This window comes from Fukomys damarensis, unplaced genomic scaffold (genome assembly GCF_012274545.1).
Source record: "Fukomys damarensis isolate Sample0158 unplaced genomic scaffold, DMR_v1.0_HiC HiC_scaffold_16, whole genome shotgun sequence".
Taxonomy (NCBI): Eukaryota; Metazoa; Chordata; class Mammalia; order Rodentia; family Bathyergidae; genus Fukomys; species Fukomys damarensis.
Genome location: NW_022900928.1, coordinates 111781358 through 111803682, shown reverse-complemented (window position 1 = coordinate 111803682; position 22325 = coordinate 111781358). Strand labels below are relative to the sequence as shown.

The window sequence follows — 22325 nt, the reverse complement described above, 5'->3', positions numbered from 1 at the left end:
TAAGCGAGTATTCAAGGACTTTATGAAATTTTATTATTGCCGTCACTTCTTCCATTATAGCTTTCTACCCAGGTTCTGCCAGATCCAAAACATATAGTACCTAAGGGGCTTAAGAAATGAACTTGCTATGGGTAATATCTGCTTAATCTGTTCAGTATGGTGAATGAATTTGTCTTAGCACTTATTTTTCCATTCCTTCTTCCCTATATTTTTAAGATTTACTTCATTTCATGTTGTAAAGCATGTGATCTTTCTCACTTTTGTATACTATTTCTTGACTTTTCTTACTCGTGTAGAGAGAAATGTCCCCTCATGGCCGGATCCTAACCCCTAGAACCTATGAATGTTACCTTATAAGGAACAAGAGTTTTAGTAGACGTAGTGGATGTGAAGATGAGACGTATGCTAGGTTACTTGGATGAGTCACAGATGTACTCACATGTGGCCTTATCAGCAGGATAATAATGCAAAGGTGATGTGGCTCCGGAGGTTCGTTGAGAAAAGCACACAAGCCAAGGAATGCCAAAGGGACCACTGAGAGAGGGAAGGAGCCGGTGGTCTCATGGAGTGTCCAGGAGGGATCCCTGTAACTTTGAATTCAGTCCCTTTCTTAGGACTCATTTCTGAACTCCAGAACTATGAAAGGCTGAATTCCTGCTGTTCTAAGCAATTGAGTTTATGATGATTGATTACAGTAGAAGAGGGAACTTTTCAATTCTCTCTTAGTGATAGAAGCCCAGCTCAAATTACTTTAGGCAAAAAGAGAGCAGAAGTGAGAAGTCCAAGGAGTAGTGATTGAGTCTATTGGATCCAAGCTCTTAAACACCACCCCCAGAACTCAGTCTCTCTGTTTGCTTGATTCTGCTTTCCTAAGGTCAACCTCTTCTTAATGAAAGAAAATGATTGGCCCTGGCAGGGATTGTGGGAAAGCATCCTTAGAGATGCTGATTACTAACAAAGCAAACGGAACCCCACCTCGGTCTCCCAGCATCTGTCCATGCTGTGTGTGTGTGAGTGGGGGGCACGACTGATTTTCCCTGCTTGACGTCAAATAGCTTCCTCCATTAACATCGTTATCTCCTTGCCACCAATACATCAAACATGTTTTCAAGTCAGTCTCATCAAAGTAGTCGCAGTGATATTTTTTAAATACAAATTAGATCCTTGACTTTCCCCCTAGAAACCTTTCAGTTTTCCACAGCTCTCTGGACAATGCGCAGAATCCTGAACGTGGCAGCTCTACCTCACTGACTTACCAGGTGCCACTTTCCCACTTTGGCTGTATCCACTCTGTTCTCTGAAGGCACTAATCCCCTTCCTTTCTTAGAATCTCTTAGGTGGACCTATTTTTTCTGATTTTCTCTGCCCCCTTACTTTAATTGTTCCTATTATCTTTCTGGAACCAGCATAAATGTTTCTCCATCTGAGGTTTCCCCTTAGGCCACCTCTTCCTAGGTGAACACAACAGCAGCTATACTCTTTCAGCACCCTCTAAAATGTTGTCCTACCATCTGTCAAAACTGTTATTACACACCAGTGCATAATTACTATCTGTATCAAATAGCTCTAAGTCCCATGAAATAATAGAACATGAATTTATTTCATGGTTCTGTATTATCCCCAGTTCTTAGGAACAATTAGTAGAAAGGAAGTCATTTCTCCACAAATAGCTTTTGAAAATAAATGCATAAATATCTTTTCATATGTTCAAAATTTTCTTGGGTACATTTATTAATGGTTAATTTTTCACACCCTGTCTTAAAAGTAATATTATCACAATCTTGAGAAGTAGACGCTATTCACTTTGCAGAGAAATAATATGTAAATAATTGCTCAAGGCTACATGGTGCACAAAACTATAAGGACTTAACCTTTGCCTATTTGAGTTATTACTATATTAGAATATACTTTTCAGCCTTAAAAAAGATTAATGATATCTGTCCAAATACATTCTAAGTAAAACCTCTGCCTCCCTATTTGAGAAGTAATGTGAATAACATAGGTGAGCTTGCTTTACAATAAAAGAGTTTGTTTTTTTTTCTGCCTTTGTGACTGTAGACAGGCACTCTATTTCAATATTTTAAGCTAATCCATTTACTTTCATACACGTAGCAAAATCCATTATTTTAAACTTGTCTCTATTTTAATGGAAACAAGTTCAATATTCTCTATAAAGGTCAAAATACTAAACACATTATTCTCTTTCCAAATTTTTAACAGGCAGGTACAATTCAGATGAGATGAAGACGAATCTATTTTACAGCTTCCAAAGGAAGCTTTCCAAAGGAAACACAGACAAAGTGAAAGGTTTTCTAATACCTGCCTGCATTGCCAAAGTTTCTTTAGAGAGGTTTCTGATGGCCTTGTGAACTGGAAGGCATTGAACAGTTCTCCACATCTTCATACATAACTGTCACTCTGTGCAGGCTGTGGACTGTGGAATTCTTGGTGCGGATATAGAACACTTCTCTTAAGAATTTCAAAGAAGTAGCTTCCCTGACCTTTTGTTTTGTGCTGTGTAAAGACCCTTTCTTTGTTTTCCCTTTAGATAAAATGATCAGCCAGTCCTTATTTCCTCCATCTAGTGGTTTAGAAAGAAGAAGACAGAAACTATTATGGTCTGTTTATCACTGCTTTCCCTCCGCAGAGAGTGTTGCTTCATTCAGAACTTCTTTGATGTTACACACATGCATAAAGACTCAAAGAGGCAATAAGCAGCAGAAAAGGAAGTAGGTCTTTGTGAACCTAAGACCTTGCTCCCCAAAAGATGTAAAAGTATATAGCAGAAAATCCAAGCAATTCTCTCCTCCATTTTCTGTAAAGTTCAGTTACTCTAGGAGAGAGAGGGAGGCACAAGAGACAAGAGTGACAGAATAATCAAACCTGAAAATAAAAAGAGAATGTGAAATGGTAAAATAAGTAGACCAAAAACCTGATGAGACATCCTGAAATAGGGAGTGGTGAAGGTCCTGGTGAGTTTGTCGACTTCCTCAAGAATGAAGAGAAGAATGTAGTTGAAATCCTTAGACAGAATTTCATCAACAAAGAGCCTGGGGCATTGGTTATATTTTCTGTAAAACAGACAGGCAATGGATAAAGAGAGCCAGATTCATGACACTCTACACTGCACTTGTCTTTACAGGTCATCTGCGTATTATATGGATTTTCTTCTCAGGGATTTGTTCTGGTGATAATGTATAGCCCACATAAAATTTTACATAACCATTATATATAAATATAGTGAAGTTGAACATAAAACTTGATAAATTACCTTAAAATGGCTGAATGCTTACCTAAAAGGTCTTTGAACTTCATATTATTAAAAAATTATTGACTCACAGATATCACTGAATTTTTTTTTGATATATAATAAAACCCTGGATATAGTTTCTAGAAAAAACATAAGATGATGAAAAGTAGAGAAAAGAGACAAATGGGCTTGGGAATGTGGAACCTAAGGCAGATAACAGACAAATGTCCTGTGTTTCCCTCTTCATAGATCTCAGCTTTGGAAGTAAAAAAACTGGCAGGTCCAAAACAACAAATGCAGACCAGAAATTCTCCAATGAAACCTATTCTCGTTATCCAAAGAATGAGGAAAGGGACAGTGTATCAAGACAAAGTTGCCTTGCTGTATTTTGGCCAAACACCCCCATACACACACACACGTGAGCACAGTCTACAACAACATCATGACAATGATGTCCAAGCAGTGGGGTTTGGAACAATACTTTTCCTCCTCCTTTGACAAAGGAGCCAGGCAAGAGTAATTTAAAACCACTCCACAGTGTTTCTGCCCACTTATAAAATTGATGGCCATTCCTAGTTTGCATGATGATTTAAATTAGAATCTATATATGAGCAAAGAATACCAAGGGAAAAAATGGAAAAAAAAAAGAGGAGGAAAAGGGTAAAAGAGGAATAAGGACATATCTGTGTCTCAAAAATATATGCAGAAGCAAAATTCCTAAATAAAGAAGCAACAAATAACATTCATCAATATATAAAGGGAACTATATATACAGATGGGTTTATGTCAAAGGTAAAATGCTGGTACATTACTTGAAAATAAATGATGTAATATACCACATTGAAAATCTGAGGAGGAAATATTGCATGATCGAATGCTTTGATACAGAAAATAATTTGAAAAGTTTAACCCTCATTTCTATTTTTTAAATCTTAGAAAAACAAGAATAGAGAGGAAATTTCTCAACTTGATAGATGTCATCTACACAAGTAATATACCTGGGCCAGGGATTTAGCTCAGTGGTTCTGCCACCTGCCTTGCAAGCACAAGGACCCAAGTTTGATCCCTGGTACCAAACCAAACCAAGCAAACAAAGTAATATACCTACCAGTATACTTAGTCATGGAATATTTAATGCTTTCCAAATAGTCTGGGAAACAAAGGAAGTTCTAAAAATCATAATAAGGAGAAAAGAAAAATATATATATACACACATATATATATGTCTATATCTATATCTATATGTATATGTGTGTGTGTGTGTGTGTGTGTGTGTGTGTATTACCCCTGTTCACAGAGGACATGGTTGTCTGATAGCATTTCCATTGAGTTTACAAAAACAAACAAACAAATGCTGAAAATAAGTGAATCCAGTATGATCTCGCTACTTTCTGAGGCAGTTCTGGAAGTCCTCTTCTGTGAATGTCTTTAGGAAGTAAGATGAAAAATACGGGGCGAGTGCTATTGCCAGTCTCATCCAGCAGAAAGGCCACTTGTAGAACCATTGTAGTGCTCTTCCACCTTATTAATGGGAACTGAGACCACAGCAACTTCTGGCTGTTCATCACAGTCAAAATGACCATGGAGTGTAATGTTCTTAATAGATTCAGGGCATCAAGGCTGTCACAGGAGTGCAACTAAAAACACTCGTGACAGGACATTTAGAACCGCTTCAGTGGCAAGAATGAAGGGGTGAATGTATTCAGGGTGAAGTGGAATGAATACATATATATTACACTGTAACTAATTGTTTGAATTTAAACATTCACTGTGTTTGGGGATCGCATCTTGTACATGGCATACTGTCTTCATGAATCTGAAGGCTGAAATCATAAAAATTCTCTCCAAGTTGATGTGCATTTTTATCATGATAAGGATCAGAATCACAGCAAGGTTTTTGAGATATAGGCAAGATTTTTATAAAATTCATATTGAATGGTAAACAAGCTAGCTGGCTGAAATAAATTTAGGGAGAAAATAAGTGATAACATTCAGTTAACATAATTTAAAACTTATTACATATCTATAGTACGACCATGTGATACTGGTGCAGAGATAAACACATCAACCAACAAAATCCAATGGAGAATCCTAAAATAACCCTCAACTGACACATATGCCCAACTGATAGTCCCAATATGATAACCCCAATGGGTCAATATGCCAAACTGATTTTTGATAATAGTGTAAAAACAATTCAATGGAAGAAACATAGCTTTCAGAGCAAATGGTGCTGGAGCATATAATGCTGCATGCTTGTAATCCTAAGCACTCAGGAGGCTGAGACAGGAGAATCACTGTGAGTTCCAGGCCAGCTTGTGCTACGTAGTAAGTTCAAGGCCAGCCTGGACTATATAAGGAGGCATTTGTCTTAAAATAAAATAAATAACATAAAATAAATGGCACTGGAACAAATAAATATCCATAGTCCAAAATTGTATCTTAATATAATTTTGACACCTTATGTAAACTTTGACTGAAACAGCCCTAAGTTTAAATGTAAAGTGTAAAGCTATAAAATTGTTATTTATAAAATTAGAAGGTACTGGGGTATAGCTAAATCACAGAGTGCTTGTCTAGCATGCATGAGTATCTAAGTACCTCAGCACAATGAAAATAAATAAATTTGATTAAGAGATTATTTGGAATCAGAGGATAAGTGAAGAAAACTGAGACATGATGTCAAAAGTACAGTTCATAAAGGGAAAATTAATACATTTTGTTTCATCAAAATTAAAACATTTTAAGGTCCGGGGATTTAGCTCAGTGGTTCGGTGGCCTGAGTTCAATTAAGGACCGGAGTTCAATCCCCGGTACCAGAAAAAAATTAAAACATTTTCTCTGCTACATTTCCTATTAAAGGATAAACATCCAGGCTACAGATTAGAAGGAAGATTTTCTAATCAGACAGGTAAAATTATATAATTGAGTAGAGTATATAAAGTATTCTAAACTGTTTTAAAAGTAGTGGGTATCCAGATGTAGACAGGTAACCCACCAAAGTGTGTGTGAAGTAAACATATTTTCACAGGTTTTGCGGAAGTTCTCTCTGATTACATTACATTGACATGCCCAGCGCTGTCCCAGGCTAGCTCGCAGGTGCCCTTGCCATAAAATCCCACATTCTTTAAAATAAAACTAGTGATTAAGGGGTGACAAATGAGATTTTAAATGTTCCTGCTTTTTTGAGAATTCTTAACATTTCATAAACACCACGTACATGCAATTGTATTTCAGAAGCCTTGAATAATAGTAGCAGATACTGGAGTAAAATTGAAGTCTTTACTGACACTTGTTATTCAACATCTATATCTACATCCCTTTAATAAAATTGTGTGATATAACATAAATAGTGATATAATAAATAAGTGTCATTGAGGGGAGAGGATAACAGAAATGGTGAACCTAATTGGCAACTGTAGGTGGGAGTAGAGACTGGTGCAACCACTATGGAAATCAATATGGAGACACCTTAAAGAGCTTGGACTGAAGGTTCCATTTGATCCAGCCATCCCTCTGCTGGGTATCTTTCCAAAAGAACTAAAAGAATCGTATCACAGTGATATATGCACACTATGTTTATAGCAGCACAGTTTGTAATAGCTAAAACTTGGAAACAGCTCATTTGCCCATCAGTTGGAGACTGGATAAAGAAGATGTGGTTTTTCTATAAAATGGAATACTACTCAGCCATAAAGAATGAGAAATTAGATTCATTCATAGGAAAATGGATACATTTTGAGGAAATATTCCCAAGTGAAATAAATAAGTCACACATGTGTAAATACTGAATAGTTTCTCTGGTGTGAAAAACTGTAAGAGTACATAAGATCCTAAAGAGATAATTGACCATGTGAAATAGGAAGAATAGGGCTAAAGGTGTAGGGAAAGTGGGAAGGGTAGGGGAAAGGAAATAAGGGAAAAGAAAAAAATATGAGAAAATGAAAAAATGGAAATAAAGTATTCGTAAATAGGGAAGGGAGGAGGGGGTGAAGGGATGGCAGGGATAAGAGGAAAAAATGAGAACCAAGACCTGTCATGTAAAGGTACAAGATCCCAATGATGAATGTAACTGTACTGTATCCCTAAAATGTACCAATAAACTCAATGAGGGAAATAAATAAAAAATAAAATGTTCTCAAAATTTACTTAGCTATTTTCACATCAAAACAAAACAGAAATAAGGCTAAAGGCCATTGTCACTACTTCAAGCTCTGTGCTGTACTTCCTAATAACTGACCCCTGCAAGTGGTGGACCCTTCTTCGATGCATTTCCTTCCATGTGCCAACCTGACTGATACCCAAGTAGTTTTACTCAGTCTGCAGCAGAGTCCTGCAAAACCTTACATTGTTTTTCTAATCTCCTTCCTACCTTCTATATATTTTCTTCAATTTTAATCTTCCCTTATGATTTTTCTTTGCTTAATGATAGAATCATTTCTTCTATTTCCTTACGAAGCTCTCAAATGCAAATGAATCCAAAGTCTGGTATTTTTATTAATGGAACAAAGTGTTGGCTTAGGAAAGGTATGGATTGGTTCTTATCTTGGAAGCTTAATTCAATCACCTCTCCTCAGTATAGTTTCCTTATTGACAATTTGATTTTGTTCAGCATTATGAGAAATGCAACATTAAGTACATACTTAGTAAATAGAGCTCTGTAACATGGAGGACGTTGGAGGTGGTTGGGACATGGTAACTGGAGAGACAACCAAAGGTGTTTGGCACAGATCTCTTTCAAACAAGTGTAAAGTTGTTTAGCTTCCCTTTGAAAAGTGTAAGTTCTGACATGTATCTTTCCCCTGCTTTTGGTGTGTTTTGCAGCTGCAGAAGGAATGGTGTGTAACCAGCTGTGTTCTAGCGATGGCTGTTGGGGACCTGGGCCAGACCAGTGCCTGTCCTGCCGCCGCTTCAGCAGAGGAAGGATCTGCATAGAGTCTTGTAACCTCTATGATGGGTAAGGCATCACATGAGGCCACCATTACCTCATGAGCTGAGAGGCATGGAGGAGCTCAGATTTTTAAAACGGTAAAAAAGAATGAGCAAGATTTCAGAATGCACATGCAGGTCAAGATATTCTAGGAAAACTCCTATTGCATAAAGATATAACCTATAGAATTGTTTTCAGGGGAAATAATTTGTTTTAAATTAGTCCACATATAAATTGAATGATTTCATACGTAAAGCCCATTATGTACATTTAAAATTTTTTTCTTAGATAATTCTTGGGAAATGATAGCAATTTATACTTTAGCAAAATGTTAAAATACATGTTCCAATTTTCCTTATGTGGAAGGCTGTTTTAAGTACTCTTCCCTTCTGGAGGTCATAATCATCTGGTGGGATTTTTCCTCCTCGTGCTTTTCATCTACAGTTAAAGCACTCACTTTTCCTTCTTTCCACTCAGGCTGTGTATCTGTTTGTGTTGTAGGAAAGGTCCATGTTTCTGTCTTTGACAGTTGTTCAGACTAGGAAACTATGTCTATAGTTTCTATTTGAAGAGGTTTTTAAAGGTGTTCTACCACTTTCTAGATCGCTTGAGCAATATTTTAAGTCAAGTGTTTTAAATTCCCTCTGGTACTGCAATAATCATATTGCCAGTAATAAAACCTGGTATGCACCTCACTGCATGGCATTTTGTATACTCCTAAAGCCACTTTATGCACCACAGTTGCCTTTTATTAGGGAGGCAATGCATTTTTAGGAGTTTCCCCAAGTCAAGTTTTCTCATATTGATAAACTGAAAGCATTTTGAGCCATTTTTGGAAAATATAGCTTTAGAGCTTTTCATTTTATTTCTTCTTGTGCCTCAATACTTGTCTCATTTTAACATCTATTTCCATAATCCCCAATAGCACTGCAGCTTTGCATTTTGTATTAGAAGGAAAAAGTCTATTTCTACTAGTTTATAGTAATTTATTTATGTTAATTTGTAGTAAATTATTTATAGTAATCATGCTGGTACATATCTTCTTTAAAAGATGACCAAAATGAATTTCCTTCATGAAATTTAAGGGAAAAATTAAAATTAAAGGTTAAATATAAAGATGATTTTTAAGTAAGGACTTAACCATTTTCAGGAATATTTCAGCTTATAATTTTATATGGTATAGTAAGCTTGTATTTTTAACAATGAACAGAAAACAGATGTGTCTTGTCTCACGGAATTGTTCATAGAATGATAGGAAGTTCTCTGTATGTAAAGAACCTCACATTAAATATGTTTGCATGTGCAGCAATTGATGTCATTAAAATAAACCATCAATCATTTTGGTTACATTAAGTAAGTCTTATGTTACAACTTTATTAAAGAAGTGAACAGATACTTCACAGAAGAAGAAATACAAATGATCAATAAGTATACAAAAACTTTTTCAACATCTGTGGCCATTAGAGAAAGGTAAATTAAAACAAAGATTCCATCTTACTCCAGAAAGAACGGCAAACATAAGAAGTCAAACAATAACAAATGCTAGCATGGCTGTGGTGAAAAGGAACCCTCCTTCATTGTTGGTAGGCATGGTAACCGGTACAACCATTACAGAAACCAGTATGGAAATTTCTGAAAGAATTTAAATTTGAAATTCCAGATGACTCAACTATCGCCCTGTTCGACATCCTCCTCCGTAGAGAGTTTGAGTCATTATACTGCAGTGATACATGCATACCAATGTTTGCAGCAGCATGACTCATAATAGCTAAATCCTGGGAGCGGCCTGTTTACTCATCAACAGACAGGTGGATGAAGAAATTGTGGTATCTACGTATAAGAGAATACTATTTAGCTGCAAAGAATGACAAATTTGTGACATTTTAGGGAAATGGATCATCTAGGAAAATATGATGTTGAGTGAAATAAACCAAACAGACAACCTTAAATACCCTATGGTATCTCTCATTTGAGTGAGGAAAAATGCAAACAAAAAATTAATAAAGGATGATAGGAAAGGACAAGGGGATGGATTTGTTGCAGTAGGGAAGTGGTCCAAGGAAACAAGGGCAAGGAGTGAGGAGGAGGGGAGGAGAAATAAGTGGACTAAAAATATGCCATGTACAGGAAGCTAATAACTTCAGTAAATGTAAGCATTATATGCCATAGCATGAGCTATGATTAATGGTATCAGCAAGAATACAAAATGGAACAGAGGAATTGGAGGAGGAGAGATGGATGCAGGAGAAGGGAAGAAGGGGATAAAAAAAAAAGCTTTAGCAAGTACATGTAAGCACTCCCCAGAGGACTGTAAACATTATGAACTACAAAGAAGCACTAATAAAATTAAAGAATTTAAAGTTCCTCAAATATGTATCTGTAGTTCTAAAGAAGGAAGAGATTTCCGAAATTGTTTTATCTAACATTAACATCTTATAAATATAATGTGATTAAATTTTGGTTAATATCACAGCACTAAAAAAAAATCAAGCCAGCACAAGAACTCAGGACCTCAGATTTTCTTCCCTTTATTTTTCAGAATGTCATTTTTTCTAAATATTTCAGTGTCAATGTTGTCAGAAATATGAAACATAAATATGTGGATGTATATACTGTGCTTTGTCACATTTCTACAAAACAGTAAAAGTAAACCAAAAGAAAAAGACAGGTTTCCTAAATAAACACTTGTTACTACACTATATTTTGTTATTAAGCATTTTTTCCATTTACATCAGTTAATCAAATCTATTAAATTTTTAAATGTTTAATGAGCACAGTGGAGTAGTAATGGTGCCCTAAGAAATCATGACCATAGTGTTATCTTGAAAGATAATAAATGTAAATATCCTGTAAATGTAGATGTTGGATTCACTTCTTGCTTGGCCAGTGATGAATTCTCACCTCCCATCTTGTGCTACAATCTAGTTCCTTTCAAAACTGGTTGGCTAAGGTGAACTTTGAGGAAAACTGACCTTGACTTCATTTTTTATGTCCAAACTTTAACAAAACTATAATCATTCTAAACCTGGGTTTCTTTTCGTTTCTTCTTTTTTTTTCCTTTTCTTTTGTTCTTGAGATGAGATCTGGCTATGTGACCCTTGCTGGCCTTGAACACTTTGGCTTCGCTGACCCTGTTCCCTCAGTTTCCTGAGCAGCAAGAAGTACAGTTACATGTGGTTTCCTACGTAAAAAGCGGGAATGATAAGAGTGACACATTTATAGGATACTTGTGATTATCAAATGAGAAAGTGTGGAATAAGTGCTTGTAAAAGTTCCTGCCATGAATATTATCATTATTTCCATTTTGTCTATTAATTGCAGCCAATTAAATATTTAACTAAAACGGTTATCTTGAGAACTGCTGAAAATAGTCAAATTCAAAAACACATTTAACAAAATTAAGAGAGTCTTATCTATCATATCCATCTATCTTTCTATCTGGAAACTAGAAAAGAAAAAAATCCCCAAAATAGGACTTCTTGAAGGAGAAAAATTTAATCAATTTCTGTCTGATTATAATTCAAATCCCGATCATATAATTCACTGTGCTTTAGAAAGTCTTGACTTGGATGCATAATCAATCAAAATGAAGAGAAAGATAATTGCAATGAAACTTTAAAACTTTTTCTACCTGGCAACTCTTCTGAAAAGTTAAGATCAGCACAGAAACATAAAAGAGTATCCCAGTTTAAAATCTTTTTGCAAGGCAGGCACAGTGCCACTGAGCTAAATCCCTGGCCCCCTGGTGTAAAATCTTTATAGTCATTTTCATATTTAAGATTCACAACCTCTCAATGCAACATTATTTTCCCCTTTTATTGGGGATATTTAGAAAACTAAGGCTCAGAGATGTTAGAATACTTTAGGTATAGAAATATGTGTTGATGATAGAATTTAAATTTGGGGAATACTATATGCCGCAGTATTCACTCTTGGTTATAGGATTGGGTAATCTACTCTGTGTACCACAGCATTAAAAAAAAAGAAAAGAAAAGAACAAAACTCTGTATGCAAAGCTGAGGCTCAAAAGAATGTAATTTGTTAGATCAGATTTAAAGGAAAGAAGAACTCTGACAAATTTGCAGTATGTCATTGGAGGACAGAGAAAGAAGAAAGGGCAATGATGGAAACTGAGAATAAAGGGCAAGAGATCGATTTAAGAAGGGCAGCAAGAAGGAACTTTTATGAAAGTAGAAAGGAAGAGAGCCAGAAGCTACATAATCAGAAATCTGGAAGGCAACACGTGCTATCCATGTTTTCATGGTATGCATTTACTCCTCCACTGCATGGATGGAAGAATGGGTTTTGAAGCAAGAGTAAGAAAAGAATAATTTTAGGAACAAAATATTATGGCCTTTTTTTGGTAGTATAACTCTTTCACGGCCCAAGAAACTACACACAAAAGCCAGTAATTAGGTAAAGATCATAGACTGCTGTCGTAAAATTTGATTAAAATCATTGTGTTTGATTCTCTTTACAACTGCACTATGCTCATGCCAGGTCATGGTGACCTTTATATTCTGAGGCATGACATAGAGTAGTTTATATCACTCGTGTCAATGTGGCATACAGAGGAAAGCCTGTTTTTTCTAGTTAAGATTTTAAACAGGAAAATTCATAAAAGCTTTGATCTCTAACAGCTATAGCTCACTTTAAAAATGCAAAAGTCATGCAACTAAATATGTTACTCTTACATTTATGCTATTTGGTTTGAAAGCTAAACTTAATTATTTTCCCTTGGAATAAGTATAGCCTCAATTTAACCAATAGAAAACATAGATTAGCTTTTGATCTTTCATCCTAATTAAGGTATTTTGTCTTCAAATGAGAAAAAAATAAACTCTGCAATCTAAAATCAAATATGTAATTAATCAATAATTGCTTTATTTGTAATATTATTGATTTGGAAAGACAGTGCAGAATACAAAGACAAAAATAATAGATTAATTAAAATTATAAATAGTCAAATTTTGTTAATGATTCCTAGATGATATTTTACATTGTCTTTACACAGTACTCCATCCTCTTGTCTATTAGTGAAAATGAAGTGGCTTAAATATAAGGTAGATGATTTATATCCAGTTATTGAAATTAAAAAATTATAGTAGACTTTGGCTAAAAACTTTTGATGCTGATAACATTGTAATGCACAGACAGAAAAATGTAAGGGTATGGGAAGAAATTACCATCATGCCGGGAAATTTTAATTGGACAGTTTTAGGATGTAGACATCTTTTTTTCTTTTGTTTTTTTTTGGGGGGGGGTTATAACATATAGAATTACTTCAAAAAGAATTTAAGCTGAAGAAGTGTTATGATACTCAATCAATAATATAAGAAAATAAAATCTACCATAAAAAGATATTTTCTCTAATTCTCCAAGGCAGATATTTTAAAAGAAGAAAAGAAATCAAAGTGTGTTTTGAAGTTCCACCAAAAATAAATTGAAGAGACTTGGGATTTGAAGGACAAGGACAGGGAACATTCATGTAGCTTAGCAACAAGGAAAATACAGTTGTAGTTTCAGAGTTTAGAAATTAAAGCTTCAGCAAACAGTAAAATCTTATGTACAGACAAATATACACAGCCTTATCCAAAAGGTAAAATGATTCTGCTGTACCATCAGAAGAGTCACACTTATGTTTTTGCTTTAAAAAAAAAAAAAAAAAAAAAAAAAAAAAAAAGAGGGCCAGAATATCTCACAGGAAAGAGGTTTCTGGAATGAGTCTGTCGTTGATTCCAGTGGAGGGCGAGGAGAGCCATCTGGCTGCCGTTTATCTTGTCTCCTAATGGAAAACTTACTCCTTAATGGACAGGGAAATGTTTCTGATGCTCTTGGAGCATGACGAAACAAACTCGAGAATTTGCTCTGCTAATGCGACTTTCAGCAGATGTTGCTTCGCTTGTTAAGTTGACAGCGTGTTTGCTTTCGCCACCTCACGCAGCTGTATTTTCACAGTGAACTTCGGGAATTTGAGAATGGCTCTCTCTGTGTGGAGTGTGACGCCCAGTGTGAGAAGATGGAAGAGGGCCTCCTCACGTGCCATGGACCGGTAAGCGAGGACCTTCTGTGGGTGCCCCCTTATTCAGTCTCCCACGTGATGCTGTCATACCACCTTCTTATTATGTACTCATCCATTCAGCAGGTGTGTATAGGGTGCTACTGGGAAGCACATTGACTGCTCTTACCTGGAGAGGCTTGCGGTTTAGTAGTTGAGATAGAATATTTGAAAATTCACAGTCACAAATATTTATTTCCCAAAGAATATATTTATACAGAAGTATTAAACGTGAAGTTGTCTTGGGTGACAACACATCGTTGAAAAGAAAGATGTAAAATTAATTAGGTTGAAGTTTAATAAATGTGTGTAAATTGTTATAAGAAGGGAAATGAAGGAGAAACTAACTCTATCTTTGTTAGGTAGACGATGATGGAGACAAGAAAGAAAGGGACAGGGAAATAGTGCTTGATCTATGCTTTGAAGGATTTGGAAAAAAGGAAACATTTGGAAATACGCAAATGTGAAAGTTCATGTTGTATTTTAGGAAAATGAAAACACATTCTTACCTGCATTTAACCAGTTCCTATTAGGGAAGTGTGCAGGAGAGTAGAAAGAAAGAAGAAGCTACAATCTGAAGCAATATAATATTGTGGCGGATAAAAGAATTGAAAATCCATGAAGAACCAGTAGGATCAAGAAAGCCTTCATAGATAAGTTGCCACTTGTATAATTTGAAATTTTCCTTTGAGAGAAAAACCATACATGTTGTGTAGGCCTCTCTTTGGATTCCATCATCTGAGCTTTTCCTGAATAATAAGATCAATATCATTTTGTTTTTCCACAATATCATATTCATGCTTCTTTAGAAAAACTTCTAAATTTGTCCGTTCCTGCACCATTTTGCAATAGATAATGTGGGGATGAATATTTGGGTATAGGCAGGTACTCAACATTACACCATAAGAATTCTTTTAAAAATAGAAATTCTATTAATTTATATACCAGATGGCTTATTCATCAGTTAATTAGCTCAGAGAAAAATGTTGAGCTCTCCAAACTTCTGTTAGGCTCCACAGAACTGTTCTGGACATTCATCTAAAAAAAAAAAAAAAAAAAAAAAAAAAAAGATGTGGAAACTTGGAACATTTTAACTACCATAGGATGATTATCGAAAATCAGACCCCCAAGGAAAAGAAATAATGGTATTTGCTCCAACGAATCAAAGTCTAAAGGCAGTTTAATGCGTGATGATCCCCAGTAAGTACATAGGGCACATGTAGATTTTCTCTTTCTTCCTTATAAATAGCAACAGATAGTACAATTATCTGAAGTATGAGAAAGGTGGATTGATAAAGACCACTCTCATGTACAAAGAAATACATTTTGTAATTGGTTGTAAGAGCAAATTGAAACAGCAATATAAGTTCTTGCGAAAATAATACATTAGGTAACATCTTAGTGTCACAGAATGTGAAGTATCTCTTCCAGAGAGTCTGAAACTTTGAAAATAAATAAGAAATAGAATCAAGAATTCGACCATCTTTGAACAAAGCTGAGAATTATGTCTCTAAATTTAGTCAGTGTATACTGGGCATAGGTTTATAAAAATGTTATTTAAAAAAAAAATTGGAGCAATTGCCAAAACCTGTTTAACTTTTTTTCCCTTGGTATCGGCATTTGGACTTAGGACCTTAAGCTTGCAAAGTAGGAGCAATGCCACTGAGCTAAAACCCCACCCTCTCTTAAAATTTAATTGGTGAATTTTTATGGGTACTACTACTCTATACTAATATTTCCTATTTATTTCTTATTACTGTTGCCTACCTTATTTTTTCTTGACACATAAAATTTTTCTTTCCTTTTCCCTTGCATTGAACAGACCACTCTTAAGCTTTTACTCACCAATATTTTCAACACCTACTTTCAGTTAGGCTTCGTTAGTTTATCTGTTGCTGAGTTTTTTTATATCAACAGAAAAAAAACTAGTGTTTGAAAATCTTGACCAAAACTCACCACAGAGGCTTTCGTTACACAGCCTATTTTTTCAAATTAGTCTTTTCTTTATCTATTCCATTCTGTATATTGAAAATGAATTCTTTGGTATTTTGACCTTCCTTGCAATTACTACTTTTCAAGAAAGTGAAATATTCCTAAATGTCAATACTTTTAGCTCAATTAAGCATCTATTCATAAAAATAATCTGTTTATGACTAATTTTAAAGTATTAATATCTTTTTTTCTCCAGAGTAATTTCACGAGGAACATCCATTGTATGATAATTTAACATTATCTAGAAAAGACCTCAGTAACACCTCTTCAATACAACTATACTGGTTTTCATAAATGAAAATGTTCAATGATCCCTTTACCTACTAAAATAAAAATTATTATGATCATCATAAATCATACTCATGATTTAACACAATTTGTTTTTTGTGAGCTAGTTCTTAACTTTATCTTCATATACATTTTCTTTCACTGTCTTCCATTGTTTTTCTCTTATTGCTAGGATAATCAAAAAAATTCAGGAATTACAAGATGAATTGTTCATTGTCTATGAGACCATAATCCAACATCCAGTCTTAGGGTACTTGCTGTCTGTCACATACTCTTTCCATTCCTCCTGCTGCTTCTTGTACAAAATAACACTCCTTAATAACCCAATAAGCAGTTTAACAGAATTAATTTGTATGTTTTTTACAGTTGATTTGTTTATTAATTTAATCCTCAAAGGAATTGGGACAGTGTATACAAAATAAACATTAAAAAACTAAAAGTTAATGCTCTGGCAATTTTCAAAATGTTTGATAATTAAGAGGGAGTGAAAAATAAGGTTATGATGGACACATTTTTGTTCTATAAAGGCAGCAGTGGTTAGTCTAAGTAAAAAAGATTACTACCAGCACTAAAACTGTAGATTAATATGCCCAGAAGTTAGAGAAGGCAGTGAGTCAAAAGGATGAAAAGTTCAGTAAAGCTAGATTGGGCATCTGTGGAAACTAAGAGCGCACAATCAAGGAAGCCTAAATAAATGATCAGTGAGCCTTGAAATGCTAAACAGGTCAGAACTCAATATCTTTGAGAAAAGCTGCAAGGACTGAGCTCAAAAAATGGCCCAAATTTTGATCTCACTAGGGGGTTGCTTGCTTACAGCTTTTAGAAAAAGATTTTTGCTTTTTTCTGGGTCCACATGTTGATTATCTCAATTGGGACAGCGATGGTGTAGTATGCCAAATCAGAGGTATGTATCATTTAGAATACCCAAGAGTTTCTGGAAGCTTCTCTGGGAGAATGACATTGTGAGGAAACAGGAAGAAGTCAAACTAATTGGAAATCCCTTTCCTGTTGTTACGGTTTGTTAAGTCATGTTTCTTTAACCCGTCAATTTTTCTCTATTCTTAATAACTGCTGCCTATTTATGCTTACCAAGTAGTTAACTCTGAAACATTCTATAATTTTCCCCATTTAAAATATAAAGACATTGAATGTATAATGATTAGAAAATGAGTGCAAACCAATCAGTAGAATATGGAGCTATAGTTAGACCATAGAAATTCTGACTCTGAGTTTCTCACAGTTACAATTTCACTTTGATCTCCTAAGTACTAGTGTCTTTAGTGTGATAAAAATCAAGTATTTTGTGGGAATGTGATAGCTACATGTCAAAAGGAATGATATTATTCTATTTAAATATGACAGAAGTCTAGAATAATCTTGAGAGAACTACATTTGAAATAAAAGAAGTCCTTTTCATTTTTATCTTGATCTGTGCTTGGTTCTTTCAATTTAATTGAATTGTTTTAGTTTTACATTTTTATCCATTCTGTGTTACTTATTCCTGTACAGTATTATTGGAAAAAGTAAAGAAAGGAATGTGAGAGGAAAGATAAGTAAGGGAAATCAAAATTGCTAGAATCAAATATATATGCTACAAAAGGAGAAATTCTAGAGAAGAGATGGGGGACAGGTACTGATTTTTAAAATAGACTTTCACACAGGCCAAAATAGTCAGGGGAATAGCTTTTATTAATATAACAAATAACCCTCTTACTGCAGTAGCTCACAGAAAAAGATGTTTACGCCCCTTTTGTGTAGGATACACTGAAGTTCTTGGAAATATTTCAGTTCCCTTCTCCCTGTGAGGTCCTAGTATTTCAGGATTTACTGAATTCATGGCACTCTCTTTTTTTTTCTCTTTCTCTCTTTCTTTCCTTCCTTCCTTCCTTCCTTCTTTCTTTTCTTCCTTCTTTCCTCCCTCCCTTCCTCCCTCCCTTGCTTCCTTCCTTCTTTCTTTCTTGCATTGTTACTTCCTTGCTTCCTCGCTTTCTTTTTCAGTGCTGGGTATTGAACCTTTGCTGAGCCTTTGCACTGAGCCACCTTCCAGTTTGCTTTTGCTTTTTACTTTGAGATAGAATCTTGCGAAGTCACGAAGTTGTCGAGGATGGACTTGAACTAGTGATTCTCTGTATCAGCCTCCTAGAGGGATGTTATGGGCATAATGCCAGGATGCCCAGTTTCACCTTCATTTTCTGTGAATACATTGATCATAGCGTTGCTGCTGCTACCTTCTTAAACACTTTGGGAATAGCTAATGAAAGAGTAAAGCTTGGACACATACAAATTTTTAAGTGTCTTTTATGGAAATGAAATGGGAAATTGATACATTTCCTTTATTTAGAAATATGTCTAGATGTCTTTCAGGGTTAGGGTTAAGATATTTAACTTTGTGTCGTTATTTAAAAATCAAGAAAAATAAAAATAACTTATAATAAAATATAACTAAATTTAAATATGCTTGGTTTCATGGACTTTTTACATTTTATAAATTTGTCTGGAAATTTTTTACATCACAAGAATGTAATAGAAAAATAATTCCTAATTCAGACTCTGACTAATTTACTCGTAGTAAGTTTACTTGTGTGCTCTGCAGAAGCCTATCTCTTGTCTTGTACAATGAGACATGCCACTGAACACACTTGCACAGTAAATGATTTTGTGAAATCGATGGTATAATGTGCCTAAGTACCCAGGTGTTAGAATTGGAAGCATGTGAAGTATTCTTTTGGGCGAGAAAAATAAAGATGCTATTCGTGAACTCTTCAGATACAGTAGGGATTCAATTTCATAGGCTAATTTTTAAATTTTTTAGTGCTACACCTTGCATCAGAATAGTAAAATAAACAGCTGGGTGATTATACTTCAAACAGTCTCAGGATTTTTTAGCCTCTTTATTTCCTTTTCTTCTTTACACCACTATTCTTAATCAGCAGCTTCCATTTTCTTATTTTGCAATAGTGTGTGTCTTGCTTTCCTGGTGCTGGATATTACCAACTTGGAACTTCTGGCTGATTTTAGGTTAGCACTGTGTAGGAATAGATACCTCTCCTAAGAACTAACATTGAGCTCATGGTCTGCACGTTGTGTTAACACCTAGCTCCCAAATTCAATGTTTTTATAGAAAACCTAATATACTTATTATATATCTAATATACTCTTCATATTATATGCCATTTATCTCAGTTGTCTTCAGTGGGATCTTGTAAAATCGATAAACTCTGTAGAACTAAATGGATGATGGGAAATCCTATCAGAGGAAGAAGTTCCAGGGCGGAGTGACCAAAGAGTTTCTGTGGTCTTAAAATCATGAGACAATGTGGTGTCCAAAAGAATTATAGAAAGTAATATTTAAAAATAGGTGAATGTATGAAAATACGAGGCCTTCTTAAGTAAGCTAGCATTTGGATCAAATATCCTCCTTTTTTTTTGATCCGAGGATATATTATCATTTCTTAGGTACTTACTAACCATTGAACCAGGTACAATTTTTATTTTGCAAAATTCTTAGGTATTTCACATTAGTTTTAAAAGATTAATGTTGGGGCTTTTAAATAAATCTTTATATTATTATTGTTAACTTTATGTATATTAAAATGTTTATTATAAATATATATAATGAGTTAATTACATTTAAATTGATCATGATCGTATTTATGACATCTTCATCCTTTGATAAGTTTCTCCTTTAGACTCATTATTCTAGAATTTTTGTTTTCTTTTCAGAATGTGCATTTATATGTCTCTTGGTAATATTCTATGGCTTACTCAAATTCATATAAATAGGCATAATATGATGTTTGGCATATTCTTGAAGAATTACCCAGAAATTGCTTTCGTATTCCAAAACTGCCTAATTCCTGACAATTCATCCTGCTAAATTTAAAAATCTATTTTTCAGCAAAAGCCACTGTATAACCCAAGTAAAATTCACACCCCACTCACATAAAATATAATGTTGTCTAATCTCTGTTGCATCAATTTTTCATCAACTGTTTATTCCCAATGATGGTGATGAAGCACCTCCCCTTAAATAATGTTAATACTAAATATTGTTATACTATCCTATCACCAGGAAAATATTCTATCTTACTCAAATTCATATAAATAGGCATAATATGATGTTTGGCATATTCTTGAAGAATTACCCAGAAATTGCTTTCGTATTCCAAAACTGCCTAATTCCTGACAATTCATCCTGCTAAATTTAAAAATCTATTTTTCAGCAAAAGCCACTGTATAACCCAAGTAAAATTCACACCCCACTCACATAAAATATAATGTTGTCTAATCTCTGTTGCATCAATTTTTCATCAACTGTTTATTCCCAATGATGGTGATGAAGCACCTCCCCTTAAATAATGTTAATACTAAATATTGTTATACTATCCTATCACCAGGAATGAATAACAAGATGATACTGAGCTCCTTTGATAAAGTCATTGAAAAATTCTGCTTACCAGATTAAGTCATGCTAGAGGCATGATATGGAAATCAGATGAGCCGGGAACTGCTGATTTCAAAAGGGAAATCATTGCAAGAGCATTATTTCCCATGCACCCAGGGCTTCAAAACTTAATGTCAGGGCTCTTAGTTTTACTACAGTAATTATCTCTACATTTTTATTGCTGAAAGAGTTCTCCCTAGAGGACAATTTCTTTGCCACTCACCGAAGTCTCAGTAACTCAACACATGAATACTTTCAGAGGAAAATAAATTCAGGTTTTTTTTCCTTAATTTTCTTTTTCACATTTCAGGGACCTGACAACTGCACAAAGTGCTCTCATTTTAAGGATGGCCCAAACTGTGTGGAAAAGTGTCCAGATGGCTTACAGGGGGCAAACAGTTTCATTTTCAAGTACGCGGATCAGGATCACGAGTGCCGTCCCTGCCACCCAAACTGCACCCAAGGGTAAGCGTCCTTGTGGGTCGAGAGCTCAGCTTTGGGTGTGTTGCCAGTCAACAGGTGCACAGTGTTTTCATCTCTGGTACTGTCCCCTGCATTCAGAATATTCTCACAAAACTCTAGTCATTTTTAAATTTCATATGTTGGTTTTAAGGGAAATTTACGAGAATCAACATTTTACTTTCTGAAATATTTCTATTTACCATTTACCTATAACCATTCTATTGACATCTTCATAAAACTAATGTCAAGTGTACTTTGGATTCAGTATAGAAATACTTCCGAATTTTTATTATCAATTCAGACAAAGTAATTGAATTTTTGAGGTTTGTGATATTAAATATCAGGTTTTCTATTTCTTTCTTGTCACAGTCATCTTAAAGTAAGGATATCTCTCTTTGATGTGTATTATATTGGATTATTTCAACAAAATATGAGTGAATATCATGATGACGGGGAAAAAAGGAAGAACTTAGTGATTCGTATATTCATAAAATAATACATTTTTAAAGTAATTTTTGCATGTTTTTCTCAAACATAGAATTTATTTAACTGTAATAGGACCATTAAATGATTGGTACACATTTTTCTATCTTTCAAAAGGATGTGTTATGCAATGTATACTAATTAGATTACCTACTATATTGATGAGTTAAATAACAAAGACACAAAGAACAAAAACACTGAATTTAAAAGAAACAACATTACTTATTTAGCAAATTCCAAGAACTATTTATTTAAAGAAATAAAACTGATCTTAGTATAGATTATTCTTTTTTTTTTCTCCAAAGGGTTTCACATATTCTGTTCTCCTTCTGTCCACAAAGCTTTTTCTCCATTTGGAGTGTCTGCTTGCATGTACACAGGCACACACACACACACACACACACACACACACACACAC

General features: G+C 34.7%; 1 protein-coding gene across 1 annotated transcript in view; it reads left to right on the top strand.

The window, feature by feature from the left end:
- Positions 1-22325, top strand: part of Erbb4 (erb-b2 receptor tyrosine kinase 4) — a 689271-nt gene that overhangs the window by 410663 nt on the left and 256283 nt on the right. Inside the window, exons 12-14 of the mRNA XM_033764601.1 lie at positions 8075-8207; positions 14139-14232; positions 21273-21427. Of these exons, the coding sequence (XP_033620492.1) occupies positions 8075-8207; positions 14139-14232; positions 21273-21427 (382 nt within the window). The remainder of the gene's footprint in view (positions 1-8074; positions 8208-14138; positions 14233-21272; positions 21428-22325) is intronic.